Here is a 12,973-nt window from a genome sequence, read left to right as displayed (position 1 = left end):
CGGGGAGATGATTTGGCGAGTCGGGCTAGATATCAGGCTTAAATCGCGTAGTAACTCGACGAGTCACATGGGTGGACTCAGCAAGTTGGATGAAGATAGTTAGGAACTCGATGAGTTGGAAGAACAACTCGGTGAGTCTGTTGAAGATTGCCTTGGACTCGGCGAGTCTGTTCTTGGACTCGGCAAGTCAAGTCGCGAAACCCCAAACCCTTAGAGTTAAGACTCGGATCAGTGAGTTGAGTGGGGACTCAGTGAGTTGGACAGGCCAGGACTCGGAAATCAGTAGACTCGGCGAGTCATGGTCTGACTCGGTGAGTCGAGTCGCGAATGAAAGGGATTTCAAAGCTTATGAACTCGGCGAGTCAGTAGGCTGACTCGGCGAGTAGGGTCAACCTGGAAGGTTGACTGTGACCAGAACTTTGACTTTGACCAGAGTTGACTTAGTTGACTTTTGGAGGACTGTTAGACTAAGTATCATTTTGTTATTGGTAGTTCAGAGAGCTAGAGGAGCAGCGGCTCAGAAGGTGGTTGGTAAGCAACCAGAGGGTTATCAGCAGAGCTCAGTAGTTCAGGTGAGTTTCCTTCCAGTAGAAACGGGTCTAAGGCAATAATACTGGCCCATTTAGCTAGCAGTAGTTTTCGAACTTCGGTCTGATGCAGTAGTTAGTATGTTTGATGCCTTCGTGGCTCAGACAGGATTTATGTGTTATGTGTTCCGGGCTACGGTCCGATGCAGTATGCAGTATATGTGTGTGTTCAAGCTAGTTGATATGTTTATGTTATGCTATGTTCAGTTAGTTTCGGACTTCGGTTCGATGCAGTTAGTCCGAACTTCGGTCCGATGCAGGGGACAAGGTCCCATTCAGTCAGTATATGTGTTTATGCTAGATGATATGTGTTATGGTAGTTAATATGTGTTTACGCTATGCTATGTTCAGTTAGTTTTGGACTTCGGTCCGATGCAGTTAGTCCGGACTTCGGTTCGATGCACGGGACAAGGTCCCAGTCAGTTTCTGGACTCCGGTCCGATGCAAGGGCAAAGCCCTAGTTAGTCCGGACTTCGGTCCGATGCAGGACAAGGTCCCAGCCAGTTTCCGGACTCTGGTCCGATGCAGGGGGACAGGCCCCAGTTAGTCCGGACTTCGATCCGATGCAGGGGACAAGGTCCCAGTCAGTTTCCGGACCTCGGTCTGATGTAGTGGGCAAGGCCCAGTATGTGCTTTATATGTTATTGTATGGTATATGGTAGTTTGGGGGAGCTCACTAAGCTTCGTGCTTACGGTTTTAGTTTTTGGTTTCAGGTATTCAGTTTTCAAGGGAGGAGCTCGGAGAGATTGCAGTGCACACACCATAGTCAGTTAGCCTGGGAATGTTTACTTTGATAATAAGATTATGTTTTGGATTAATACTCAGAAATTATGTTATGACTTATGATTCGGTTTTTATAAGACTAAACTTCACAAATGATCCCTGTGGTTAGCCGAAAATTACCACTTTAGTCCAAAAAGCTTTGGACTAGCACCACAGGTCCAAAGTTTTCATTTTGTAGCGGGTTTGGTCCAATTCCCTTTAAACTTTTTCATAATGACAATTTTTCCCTTACTTTTATATTTTTTAGTTTTTAATTTATTTAAATATTATTTTTTATTTTTTATTTTTTATCTTTTTCTCTTTCAAAAAAAATTATTTAAATATTTTTCTGAAAATAAAATTTGTCTTTTCTACTTGATTTTTATAATTTTTATAAAGAAATAAAAATAAATAAATAAAATATGCAATCTCTCTCTCTCTCTCTCTCTCTCTCTCTCTTCAGCTAACAAGAACACCGGAAAGTCTGAACACTACCGTCGGAAAAGATAAATGCCACCACCGAAAATGATGAACGTCACCACCACCACATCAGGTCAAAACATCTAGCCAATATGACCACTGTAAGTCAACATCACCACCATCTCCTTGAAAACCTCATATCTGAAAAGTATTATCGGAAACCACCGCCACTGCTACCATTTCTGTGGCGACTCCGACAAAAGGGTTCTAACCCATTTTCCCATCACCCATTTAGCCAGACCACCACCATCGATGGCACCCATTTTTCCACCACCTGGTAACTTATAACCACGACAAATCTTATCTGCAACTTGAAGAAGGGAGGCTGTAACACCCAAAGTTTTAAAGGCCAAGAAAGGAAAGAAAGCCCTAATTTTAAGGGTCGACTCGGCGAGTCCGAGCGGGATCCGTGTAACATCCCAGAAATCACGACTAAAATTTTCTTTTAAAACATTACTAAAACCATATTCATAAAAGCCGTAACATAATCAAAACATAATTTTCGTAGCATTAATTTGAAATACAACATATTATCAGAGTAGAACATCCCAGGCAAGCTGACTATGGTGTGTGCACTGCAATCTCTCCGAGCTCCTCCTTTGAAAACTGAGTACCTGAAACCAAAAACTGAAACTGTAAGCATGAAGCTTAGTGAGCTCCCCCAAACTACCACATACCATACAATAACATATAGAGCACATACTGGGCCTTGCCCACTGCATCAGACCGAGGTCCGGACTAACTGGGGCCTTGCCCCCTGCATCGGACCGAAGTCCAGAAACTGACTGGAACCTTGTCCCCTGCGTCGGACCGGAGTCCGGACTAATTGACTGGGACCTTGTCCCCTGCATCGGACCAAAGTCTGGACTATCTGGGGCCTTGCCCCCTACATCGGACCGAAGTCCGGAAACTGACTGGGACCTTGTCCCCTTTATCGGATCGAAGTCCGGACTAACTGAACATAGCATAGCATAACATATCAACTAGCATGAACAATAAATAGCATACTGCATTGGGCTGTAACCCGGAACATGTAACACATAATCCTGCCTGAGCCACGAAGGCTTCAAACATAATAAAATATGTATCGGACCGAAGTCCGGAAACTACTACTACCTATACGGGCCGGCATTGAGGCCTTAGACCCGTTCCTACTGGAAGGAAACTCACCTGAACTGCTGAATTCTGCGGGTAACCCTCGGACTGCTAACCAACCACCGTCTGAAACGCTGCTCCTCTAACTCTCCGAGCTATCAATAACAAAGCGACGCTTAGCCTGACAGACCTCCAACAGTCAACTAACTCAACTCTGAACAAAGTTAAAGTCCTGGCCAAAGTCAACCTTCCATGTTGACCCTAGTCACTGAGTCAGTCTACTGACTCGCCGAGTTCACTGATTTCCGGGTTCTGACGTGTCCAACTCACTGAGTCCCCACTCAACTCGCTAAACTGAGCCTTGACTCAAAGGGTTTGGGGTTTCGCGACCTGACTCACCGAGTCCAAGAGCAGACTCGCCGAGTCCAAGGTAATCTTTAACAGACTCGCCGAGTTGTTCATCCAACTCGTCGAGTCTGCCTCCATCTTCATACTACTCGCCGAGTCCACTCAAAGGACTTGCCGATTCTATTCAGTCCTTAATCCACGTAGTGGCTTTTCGAGCCAAACATGGCTTCTAACTCAAAGATCCATACTTCTAGGGCCTATCCCTCACGTAAAGTGGCAAACTTTACGTGTAGATCAAGAGATCTAGGCTAAAAGCAATCCAAACTAGGGTTTAAGACAAAGAGACGTCACTATCAACCCAAAAACAGATGCTTTATGACTTTCTAGGCCAAGATACACTCAGATCTGAAGTAGCAACTTCAGATTTGGGCTTCTAACTCAAAATAACTCTTAAGCATGGCATAAAAGCTCCAAATCTCATAGCCAAGGTTGATCTATAAAACAAAAGAGGGAAGGTAACAATTTATTACCTTCAAATGCTCAAAAATGCTCCACCAACTCTGGATCCAAGGCCCCCTTCTTGCTCCACAAAGACTATCCTCTTTCTCAAGCTCCAAAAAGCTTCACCAAGGGTTAGATCTTGCTCCAAAACAATTATAACGGCTAGGGTTTATTGTTCTGGGTGAAAGAGGAACTAAAGGAGCCTTAAGGAAGAGAATGAGGCGTTTAAATAAGTTCCAAGTCCCGAATTTAGGGTTTTCCTTGCCCAGACCAGACTCGCCGAGTCACCTTGCTCAACTCGCCGAGTCGGTCGCTTACACCTCGACCCGATCCCCGCTCGGACTCGCCGAGTCCCTCCTTGGACTCACCGAGTCTCCCCTTAAAATTGGGGTTTTCTTTCTTATCTTGGCTTTCCAACTTTGGGTGTTACAATCCGGGTCAAGGTGTAAGTGGCCAACTCGGCGAGTCGGCCAAGTGGACTCGGCGAGTCCGGTCTGTGCGAGGAAAACCCTAAATCCGGGACTTTGGGCGCTATTTAAGCTTCTTATTCTCTCCATTAGGGTTCCTTATAGCATCCCTCGTTCAGAAAACGAAGCCTAAGCCTCCATTGTTGTGCATCCAAGCTTCCAAGCCATTTTTGGGTGATTTGAAGGAAGAAGAGGGAAGGGAATCAGTGAAGCTTCAAGGATTGGCTTCAAATCTGGAGTTTGTGGAGTCTTTCTGAGGTATTAAAGGTATTAAGTCGTTTCCTTCCCTTAGATCTATTTTTGGTTGTGAGTTTTGGGCTTTTAAGCCATGATTAGCCACCCTTATGGGTTAGAAGCCGGATCTGGAGTTGCTACTTCAAATCCAAGTGTGTTATGGCCTGGAGAAGCAAAAAGTATCAACCCTTGAGTCGATTTTGAAGCCCCTTGGCCTTAAACCCTAGTTTATGGCATATTTTACCTAGATCTCCTTCTCTACACGTAAAGTTTGCAACTTTACGTGAGGAATAGGCTTAGGAAGGGTAGATCTACAGTTTGGATTCCATACATGACTCAAAAGTCCTCTGCATGTAAGGAGAACTGAAGGGACTCGGCGAGTCCTTTGAGTGGACTCGGCGAGTAGCATGAAGTTGTGAGGAAACTCGACGAGTGGGATGAACAACTCGTCGAGTCATGTGAAGATTGCATTGTACTCGGCGAGTCTGTTCTTGGACTCGGCGAGTCAGGTCGCGAAACCCCAAACCCTTCGAGTTGAGACTCGAATCAGTGAGTCGGGTGGAGACTCAATGAGTTGGACAGGTCAGGACTCAGAAATCGGTAGACTCGGCGAGTCATGGTCTGACTCGGCGAGTTGAGACGCGAATGGAAGGAATCTGAACATTTTGAACTCGGCGAGTCAGTAGGGTGACTCGGCGAGTAGGGTTGACCTGGAAGGTTGACTTTGATCAGGGTTGACTTGGTTGTCTTTCGGGGGTCAGTTAGACTCAGTGTTGCATTGATATTGGTAGTTCGGGGAGCAAGGGGAGTAGGAGTTCAGTAAGTTGTCGGGCAGCAGCTAGTGAGATCATCAGCAAGTTATATATATATATATATATATATATATATATATATATATATATATATATATATATATATATATATATGTATATATAATTAAATAGAGATATTAATCATTTTAATTGGATACGAACCAAAAACAAAAGAAAAACATACAAAATATCCAAAATTAAATCGGTGGACTTACATTTTTAGATCGAGAAATTAAATTGATTCTTATTTTTTATGCCTACAAATGTTCATACACAATAAAATTATAACAAGTATAATATTTTATATTTTTTAACTAACTCATTAAAACTATATTAAAAATATATCAAATAAAATTAAATTGAAATATGATTTGTTGGATATATACGATTTTTACAATTTTGTTTATTTAGATTTTTTTGAGAAAGATTGTCGCATTCGGTACCGGATAAAACATAGACACGTGAAAATCACGTGATTTTGAGAGTTGACTGGATATGGTACAAAACAAAAAGATGTACACGTGTTTTTTTTTGTGTGTATATGCTGGGGTCTACCAAGGGTAATAAAGTCAATCTACTCCGCTCCATATTCCTATCCCACTGCAAACCTAGTTATCCTTCTCTTCAATCTGATTGCATTTCCTGCCGACATACACACTTATGGCAGCTGAAGCTCAACAATTCTTCGATCTTTTCGATTCTTACTGGTTTGCACATCAAATCTTCAACAAAACCCTCATCCCACCTCCCAAATCCCACAAAAACGCAGAATCAATCGCTATAACAACTCAAACTCTTGATTTCCCGGCTGTCCCCACCGGCGTTAATGTCAGATCTTACAGTGACATGTTGTTCATGGACGCCAAGAACCAGAGTTTCATCTCCGATTCCCCGAATTCCGTTCTTAATCTCCAAACTCCAAAGCTCGAAACCATTTTCTCCGGCATGGATATGAAAGAAACCCAAGAATTACCAGCCCGAGAAAAGGATCGAGTATCAGGAAGACGCAGAAAGAGGAAGAGCAAAAGCAAGAGCTTGTCGGAGCTTGAATTCGAGGAGGTAAAAGGGTTTATGGATTTGGGTTTTGTGTTTTCTGAAAAGGATAAAGATTCAAGCCTGGTTTCGATCATTCCTGGGCTTCAGAGATTAGGGAAATATGAAAAAGAAGAAGTCGATGGTTCTATTGTTGTTGCTTCGAGGCCTTATCTTTCTGAAGCATGGGATGATATGAAGAAGAAAAGAGAAGAAGAAGCATTAAAGCTGATAAGAATTCCACCACTTGGGAACGAAGTTGAGATTAAGCATCAGCTTAGATTCTGGGCTCATTCTGTTGCTTCTGTTGTTAGATGACATAAAATTATATACTCAACGAGTGTTTTTCATGGGATTTTCTGAGTAGTTTTTACGATTTGTTTTGTGTACAAATTATGGTTTTCTGAAGTGTGAAATGAGTAAGATTACAGTCAAGTGTTGTCTTGGTTTGGGATTGATATTAATGGTTTTTGGATATGTATTGGACTCATACTCATGTTAAGTGAACAAAAGTTGCAATTCCTATAACGTGTGTATATGATGCAAAGTTATTTGAAGAAACTGATATAGATGTTGAAGTAGAAAGCATATGTTAGGTGAGTGCAAGTAAAAGTCACTTTCCCAACAACTCCCTATTTCCCAAAGGATAAGCTATGTTACTCAATTTTCAACTCCAGTTATTTTTTATAACATGTGTCAGTGTGTGTTACCAATTACATATCAGTATGAGTATTTAAATTTTCTCTCTTCGATATTTTTATTAATCAAATTTCAAGGTCAATAAGTTATATCTAGGTTTTTTGCTCATCTACAGTTTAAAGTTAGGAGCGCAAGTGCAATTACTTTTTCAAGAGTTTATTAGGTATGAAAGCGAAAGAAATGAAAAATTATTTAATTGTAGCTTTAATCCTAACTTTTTTTTTTTGTACAAGAATGATATTCCATATGCTTTCAAAGTTTTTATATGGTTGGTTTTTGATACATATAAAGTGACTTTTACAAATTTTATTATATATTTTGAGCAAGTGGTGTTCCTAGACATTAAAATTGTTTTTTTTGTCTAACGGTCATGTCCAAATTGTATGATTTCAAGCTTCATTGAAATTGACAAGTTTGAAATGATACATGTCTTAGAATAAGTTCTCAATTAATTATGGACTTTAGTTTTTGGCAACTAAGATATGAAAATGGTTGAGTTGGTGAATTGAGAAAAGTAATATATATGTTTATAATTATGTTAAAACATGTATTTGTACTATTTGGTTAAAATGTTAGCAATGATATTACAATGACAACTTTATGTAAAGTGGAAAGTCTGAAAATATGTTATCTATATGAAAAATATTTTAAGACATTCTTTTTTCAATAGTCATTTATGACTTATTAGATTAAAAATAGTGTATGTGTATATACTTATTTGTATGACATAGTTGATTTAATATACTTAGAAGTTAGGATACCAACTGTATTATAGTATATAAAAATCGGTATCTTATGGTTTGAAAACGGAAATATGATAACATGTGTGGTAATTAGTCATTTAGCGAGTTTTTATCCTATGCATTTAAGTCTAATATAATTTACGCTTAGAACCCGAAGAAATGATTGTATTTGTTATTGCTTTTCAGCTCGTTTCACGTCTACATATTGGTATTGTTGCTATTGATTCTAATTAATTTAGTTTTCATTTAACTACAACTAATAAAACAAATAATTTCAAACGAACACCAAGTATTTTAATTTTTAACATGCAACCTCCTTAGTGTATGCTAATAAGATTAGATTTACATATATATATATATATATATATATATATATATATATATATATATATATAGAGAGAGAGAGAGAGAGAGAGAGAGAGAGAGAGAGAGAGTAGCATTTTTTTTTCTTCTTTATTTATCAAGTTTAACAAACAACAATATGATAATTGGCAAGTAGTTTAAACTTCAAAGTCTGGGCCCTACTAGAATAGAGCCATTGGTCATTCCGCTCCATTAATTGTGATTCTATTCGGCAATAGAAAACAAACAACAGAGAATAAAAAGGACGGCAAAAAAGTCAAAAAAAACCACAAATTTGACTCCGTTTTTAATTATTTAATAATCTTTTCCTTATCCTCTAATTAAATACATTGCCATGTTTTTCATTGTACAAACGTAGCAAACTATTAATACAAAAATATAAAATATTATTAAAATTGGTAATTATATGTTACATCCGATGACATGACATGATACACAACCCCTCACCCTTTGTATTTAATGTCGTTTTTCAACTGTATTGTGGGGTTTATAGATGATAACAGAGAGTGTAAACCAAAGTCTGTCGACAACACATATTCAGATCGTATTAGGGTCTTGATCGTTATGCATATCATATCACAAAACAATACACAAAGACAACAAGTGCAATTTTTTGTCACACCCAAAAAGGTGGAACACATATGTTTTCATTTATCTATACACCTATTATATACATTACATACACAATTACACATCCAAATGTATATATATATATATATATATATATATATATATATATATATATATATATCATGAGAGAGGCATGAAATGCATAGAGCATATACAAGTGAAATAAAGCATTCTCATGATTTTTATAACATATGTTATAAAGACGAGTCTTCTTCATTTAATTTTCAGACTGGGATTGTGATGGAAGCTTATAGGTGGCTGGTTTGTCAACACCCCGTCTTGAATACTCTCTCCATCTTCTTGCAGCTGCAGCTGCTCTTCTTCCTCTCTCCTTCACCTCCTCATCTGTATATCATGCCATCAAACTTCCTTTCAGAGTTATGCAACAAATAGCAACATACTTTCCATTCATTTTTTATTTTATTTGTTTTTAAGTATTTTAAGATTCTAAGTATATTGTCCTGGAGTAAAAAAGTACAATACCTGTACTTTGACTTTGACTTTGACTTTGACCACGGGTTTTACCATTGCCCCAAAGGTTGCTCCAGTAAGGGTCAGATTTGTCATTTGAATCTTTCGATTTTGTCATTCTTACTCTAGCTTGCTCCTGTGATCAAATAATAAACTTCATCATTATTAGTTACTAACTCATATTCTACATTTCTAATTCAATCATTTTGATAAAAACATGTTTATATTTCTTTTTAATGCATAATAGCAACCTACTCATTTTCTACCTGATATTTGTATTTACTTATTAGTGAACAAGAACCTCACACATAACAACATAAAATTGAGAATGAAATGTCAAGAAATGGGAATTCAGTGTTTAATAAATAAATAATATTAATTACCAGAACTTTGTTTTGTCTCTTTTCCCATCGACTGCTTGCCTGTCAAAACAAACAGAACCATCATAAAGATGAAAGCATTGACCATGGAGATGAGGAGGGTATTTACATCTTTTCAGACAATAGATGAACAGGGTTCATGGAAGAAGAAGAAAAAAAAACTAATCACGAATAACCAATTTTGTAAGAAATAAGTCTTGCCATTCTAAAAACATCTGCAGATGAACCCATCCCTGCAAGCATGAGGGCAACCTGGTCAAAATAACCAAAGGCAAAGTCAGCAATATCATTATTATATAACTAAAAAGAAAAAAATTGAATTAAGATATAGCAATAAGTCATATATACATTTGCAGTTACAGATTTATATGAAACTCAGATTGATAAAAATTAGGATGTAATATAAATCTTTTAAACAGTGTTCCTTACATTGACTCTTTCTACCCTCCGCATTTCATCTTCAAGCAAAGATACTTGTGCAGCAGAAGTCCAATGGATGCAATCAACAGGGCTGAAGAAAAATAATAATAATAATAATTTTCTCAAAGATTTGTTTACTACAATGTATGCATAAAGATAAAATAACCCTAATTTAGGATAAAGTCAAATTTGGTGTCAAATGGCAAATTTGATGTAAACATTTTTTAAAAATTTACCAGCTATCAATAGCTTGTTGAACTAAGTCAGTGCTTCCTTGTTGATTACATACTCTAGCTCTACCAAAATCCTCCTCTATCATGAACACGTCTGAGCAAACATTGGCACAATTTTTGCAGCCTATCATAAACAATAATTAATTAATTATATGTCAAGATATTCTAGACAAGTAAAGTTAATTGTTTATGTAGAGATGTTATTCTACTAACAAACTAATACGTTAATAGTAGGGTTTAGAGAAAGGTATTTCAGTCATTTAGCAACCAAACATGCCATATGTAACAAAATGTCAAAAGTACCCTTCTTGCATAATGTACACGTACCTATACAGCTAAACTCATCAACAAATACATGATCTTTAGGAGAGGAATCATCAAAAAAAGGATTTCTTGCAGTCAAAGCATATCCATGGATTTCATCATATACCATTCGCTGAGCTGGATCACTGAGAACCTACACTGCAATATTTGGTTTACATAAGAAGCACAACACATAATCATGTGTGTAGCATATGCAGTTTCATTGATTTGTGTTTTATGGAATCAAAAAACTTTCCTTGGTATGAACCCACCTCATAAATCTCATTAATGAAGATACAAAAGTTTGTAGTGTCTGGATTATTGCCACTCAAGTCAGGGTGACATGATTTCATGCAATTATAATAGGCTTTCTTGATTTGCTCTGGAGTTGCATCTGGAAGCTGATTACAAAGGAGAAACAATGAGATAAGTATAAACCAAAAAAATGCAACATTTAATTTGACATGCAGATAAGATCTTTTAACTAATGATCAAATACCTAAACTAACCCTTAATAAGACAAAACTAAGACAGTTTGTGGACCACAACTCAATCAGTGATTCAGTTCCACCAATATCTTCTAATGGTTGCTAACAGTTAAATTTCAAAATAAATCTTTTCAAAAAATAAAAAGTTGCGAATTTTAGGACAAGCCAAAATGAAAAAGCTTTACATTCTTAAGCACCAAGGATTCATGAAAGTTTGTTTTATGGAATATATTTCTTACGATGATCACCAATTTAATGTAACGTATTGGAACTAGCCAACTAGGGTTTAATGCTTTTCTAGAAAACAGATTAGGGCTTAATGCTGCTCCTTCTAAATCCAATTCCATATATCCCTACTACTGAACTATTGTTACTTTATATATGTAAATCAATGTACGCAACTAGTCAAAAATGTTAAAATGTCGGCTTCCTGGGGAACGATGGAGTGTTTCAAAAGTAAGCATATGAAATCAAGGAAGAAACAGAAGCCTAAACAAGAAAATGAAACTGAATTTCAACTAAAAAGAGTGAAATACGAACAGAGAGTAAGAGAATTTGACATACCAGTCCTAATACAGCATAGTAATCATCAGCAACAGCATCCGATGAATACCGCGACGAATCAGTGGCGACTTTAACTCTGCTAAATTTTCTTCTTCTTCCCTCACCATGGCCGATTCCATTCCATCTTATACTGTTGTTGGTCGCCAGCATCGACCATCTGTTGCTTGGTGGATACAAGCTGCTCATTCCGTTTTGAAATTTAATTGGATCTGTGCAAACCGGAGATAGTAATTGAGCCATTATTGAAGGGAATTACGATGAAGAGGAGATGGTGAATGGGAGAAGAAGAATGAGTGAAAATGGTGTGTGGCTCCAGGGAAAAGGGAATTAACGCAAAATAAATAGTGAGGAAAATTCAGAGCCATGAGTTTAGTAGAGCCTCGTCTCGTACAAGTAAAAGTTTCTGGCATGTTGATACACGTGTCGTCACGTGGATATACAACTCTTGCACGCTTCAATCTTCATGCACCATCATTTTTATTTTCCTAACAAAAAAACGATAGATATTTTCTATTAATTGCAAAAAAAAAAAAAAACATATTTTATATTTTACTCGTAAGAGATTATTATTATTATTATTATTATTATTATATTAAAGTTTTGAAAGATTTTAATAGTAAAGTGGTTTTTTTTTTCAATTTTGGTCCTCCAACTTATAATATTGACAATTCATCTTTATGTTTTTGTTCACAAACAATCCTTTCACTTTGGTTTGAATTTTTCATAACTCTCGTTATTTATTACATATTATTAGTATTCAGACTTTTGGCAAAAATGGTCCATCATCATTATTATTATTATTGTTAGACAAAATTACACGATTGATCACTGTGGTTTACCATATTTAACATTCTCTTTTTGGTTTTAAATTAATGTTTTATTTATTAGAAAATATTCAGTCCCTACTACCTGAAAAGACCAAATTACCCTCACATTAACGGACAAAAAGCAACGGTCTATATTTTTCGGATTGGTTTTCCGACCGCTGTCATACATGGCAATAAAGTTCAATTTGTGAGACCATTTCTTTATTTTCCTCATTTATTGCAAGAAATAATGATTTAGATTTCTTTATTTATGTAATTATCTCAATACAATTCAACATGCTACTTTACTTTACAAAACAATACCTTCCGACACCGGCAACGCTGGGGAATCTTTTCTAGTTTGTAATAAAAACTAACTTCGAAACCTATTTTTTTTAATATCAGTTATTTAAACGAATTTGGTGCTCACCTTGTACAACCATGATAATTAATTTGTTTAGATACCTATTTCATAGTTGTTGATTTATAAATAGATACTTTGGACACCCAACCATTGTTGACTAGCTTATGAAGAATGTTCAAACAGTGTGCAA

The 12,973-nt window shown here is 37.1% G+C and overlaps 1 protein-coding gene across 1 annotated transcript; it reads right to left on the bottom strand.

The window, feature by feature from the left end:
* Window positions 1-8,862: 8,862 nt before the first annotated feature.
* On the bottom strand, window positions 8,863-11,974 carry LOC145042242 (DNAJ heat shock N-terminal domain-containing protein). Its single transcript, XM_078990636.1, has 9 exons — window positions 11,614-11,974; window positions 10,834-10,962; window positions 10,586-10,715; window positions 10,262-10,382; window positions 10,035-10,116; window positions 9,807-9,857; window positions 9,609-9,647; window positions 9,238-9,361; window positions 8,863-9,099 (listed from the first exon to the last, which is right to left on the bottom strand). The coding sequence occupies exons 1-9, from the start codon at window positions 11,851-11,853 to the stop codon at window positions 8,972-8,974; spliced, it is 1,044 nt and encodes a 347-aa protein (XP_078846762.1). The 5' UTR covers window positions 11,854-11,974; the 3' UTR covers window positions 8,863-8,971.
* Between the last annotated feature and the right edge of the window lie 999 nt (window positions 11,975-12,973).

Source organism: Lactuca saligna, chromosome 4 (assembly GCF_052625555.1).
Source record: "Lactuca saligna cultivar CGN05327 chromosome 4, ASM5262555v1, whole genome shotgun sequence".
Taxonomy (NCBI): Eukaryota; Viridiplantae; Streptophyta; class Magnoliopsida; order Asterales; family Asteraceae; genus Lactuca; species Lactuca saligna.
The sequence above is the reverse complement of the archived record's forward strand: the minus strand, read 5'-3'. Positions and strand labels throughout refer to the sequence as shown.

Excerpts from the sequence above, each read along its gene's own strand:
- LOC145042242 (XM_078990636.1), bottom strand. The coding sequence starts at position 11,853 with ATGGCTCAATTACTATCTCCGGTTTGCACAGATCCAATTAAATTTCAA. Across the intron at positions 10,963-11,613 it reads ACTATGCTGTATTAGGACTG|CTTCCAGATGCAACTCCAGA; the intron begins GTATGTCAAATT and ends CTTTGTAATCAG. Across the intron at positions 9,362-9,608 it reads AGAGACAAAACAAAGTTCTG|GAGCAAGCTAGAGTAAGAAT; the intron begins GTAATTAATATT and ends ATTTGATCACAG.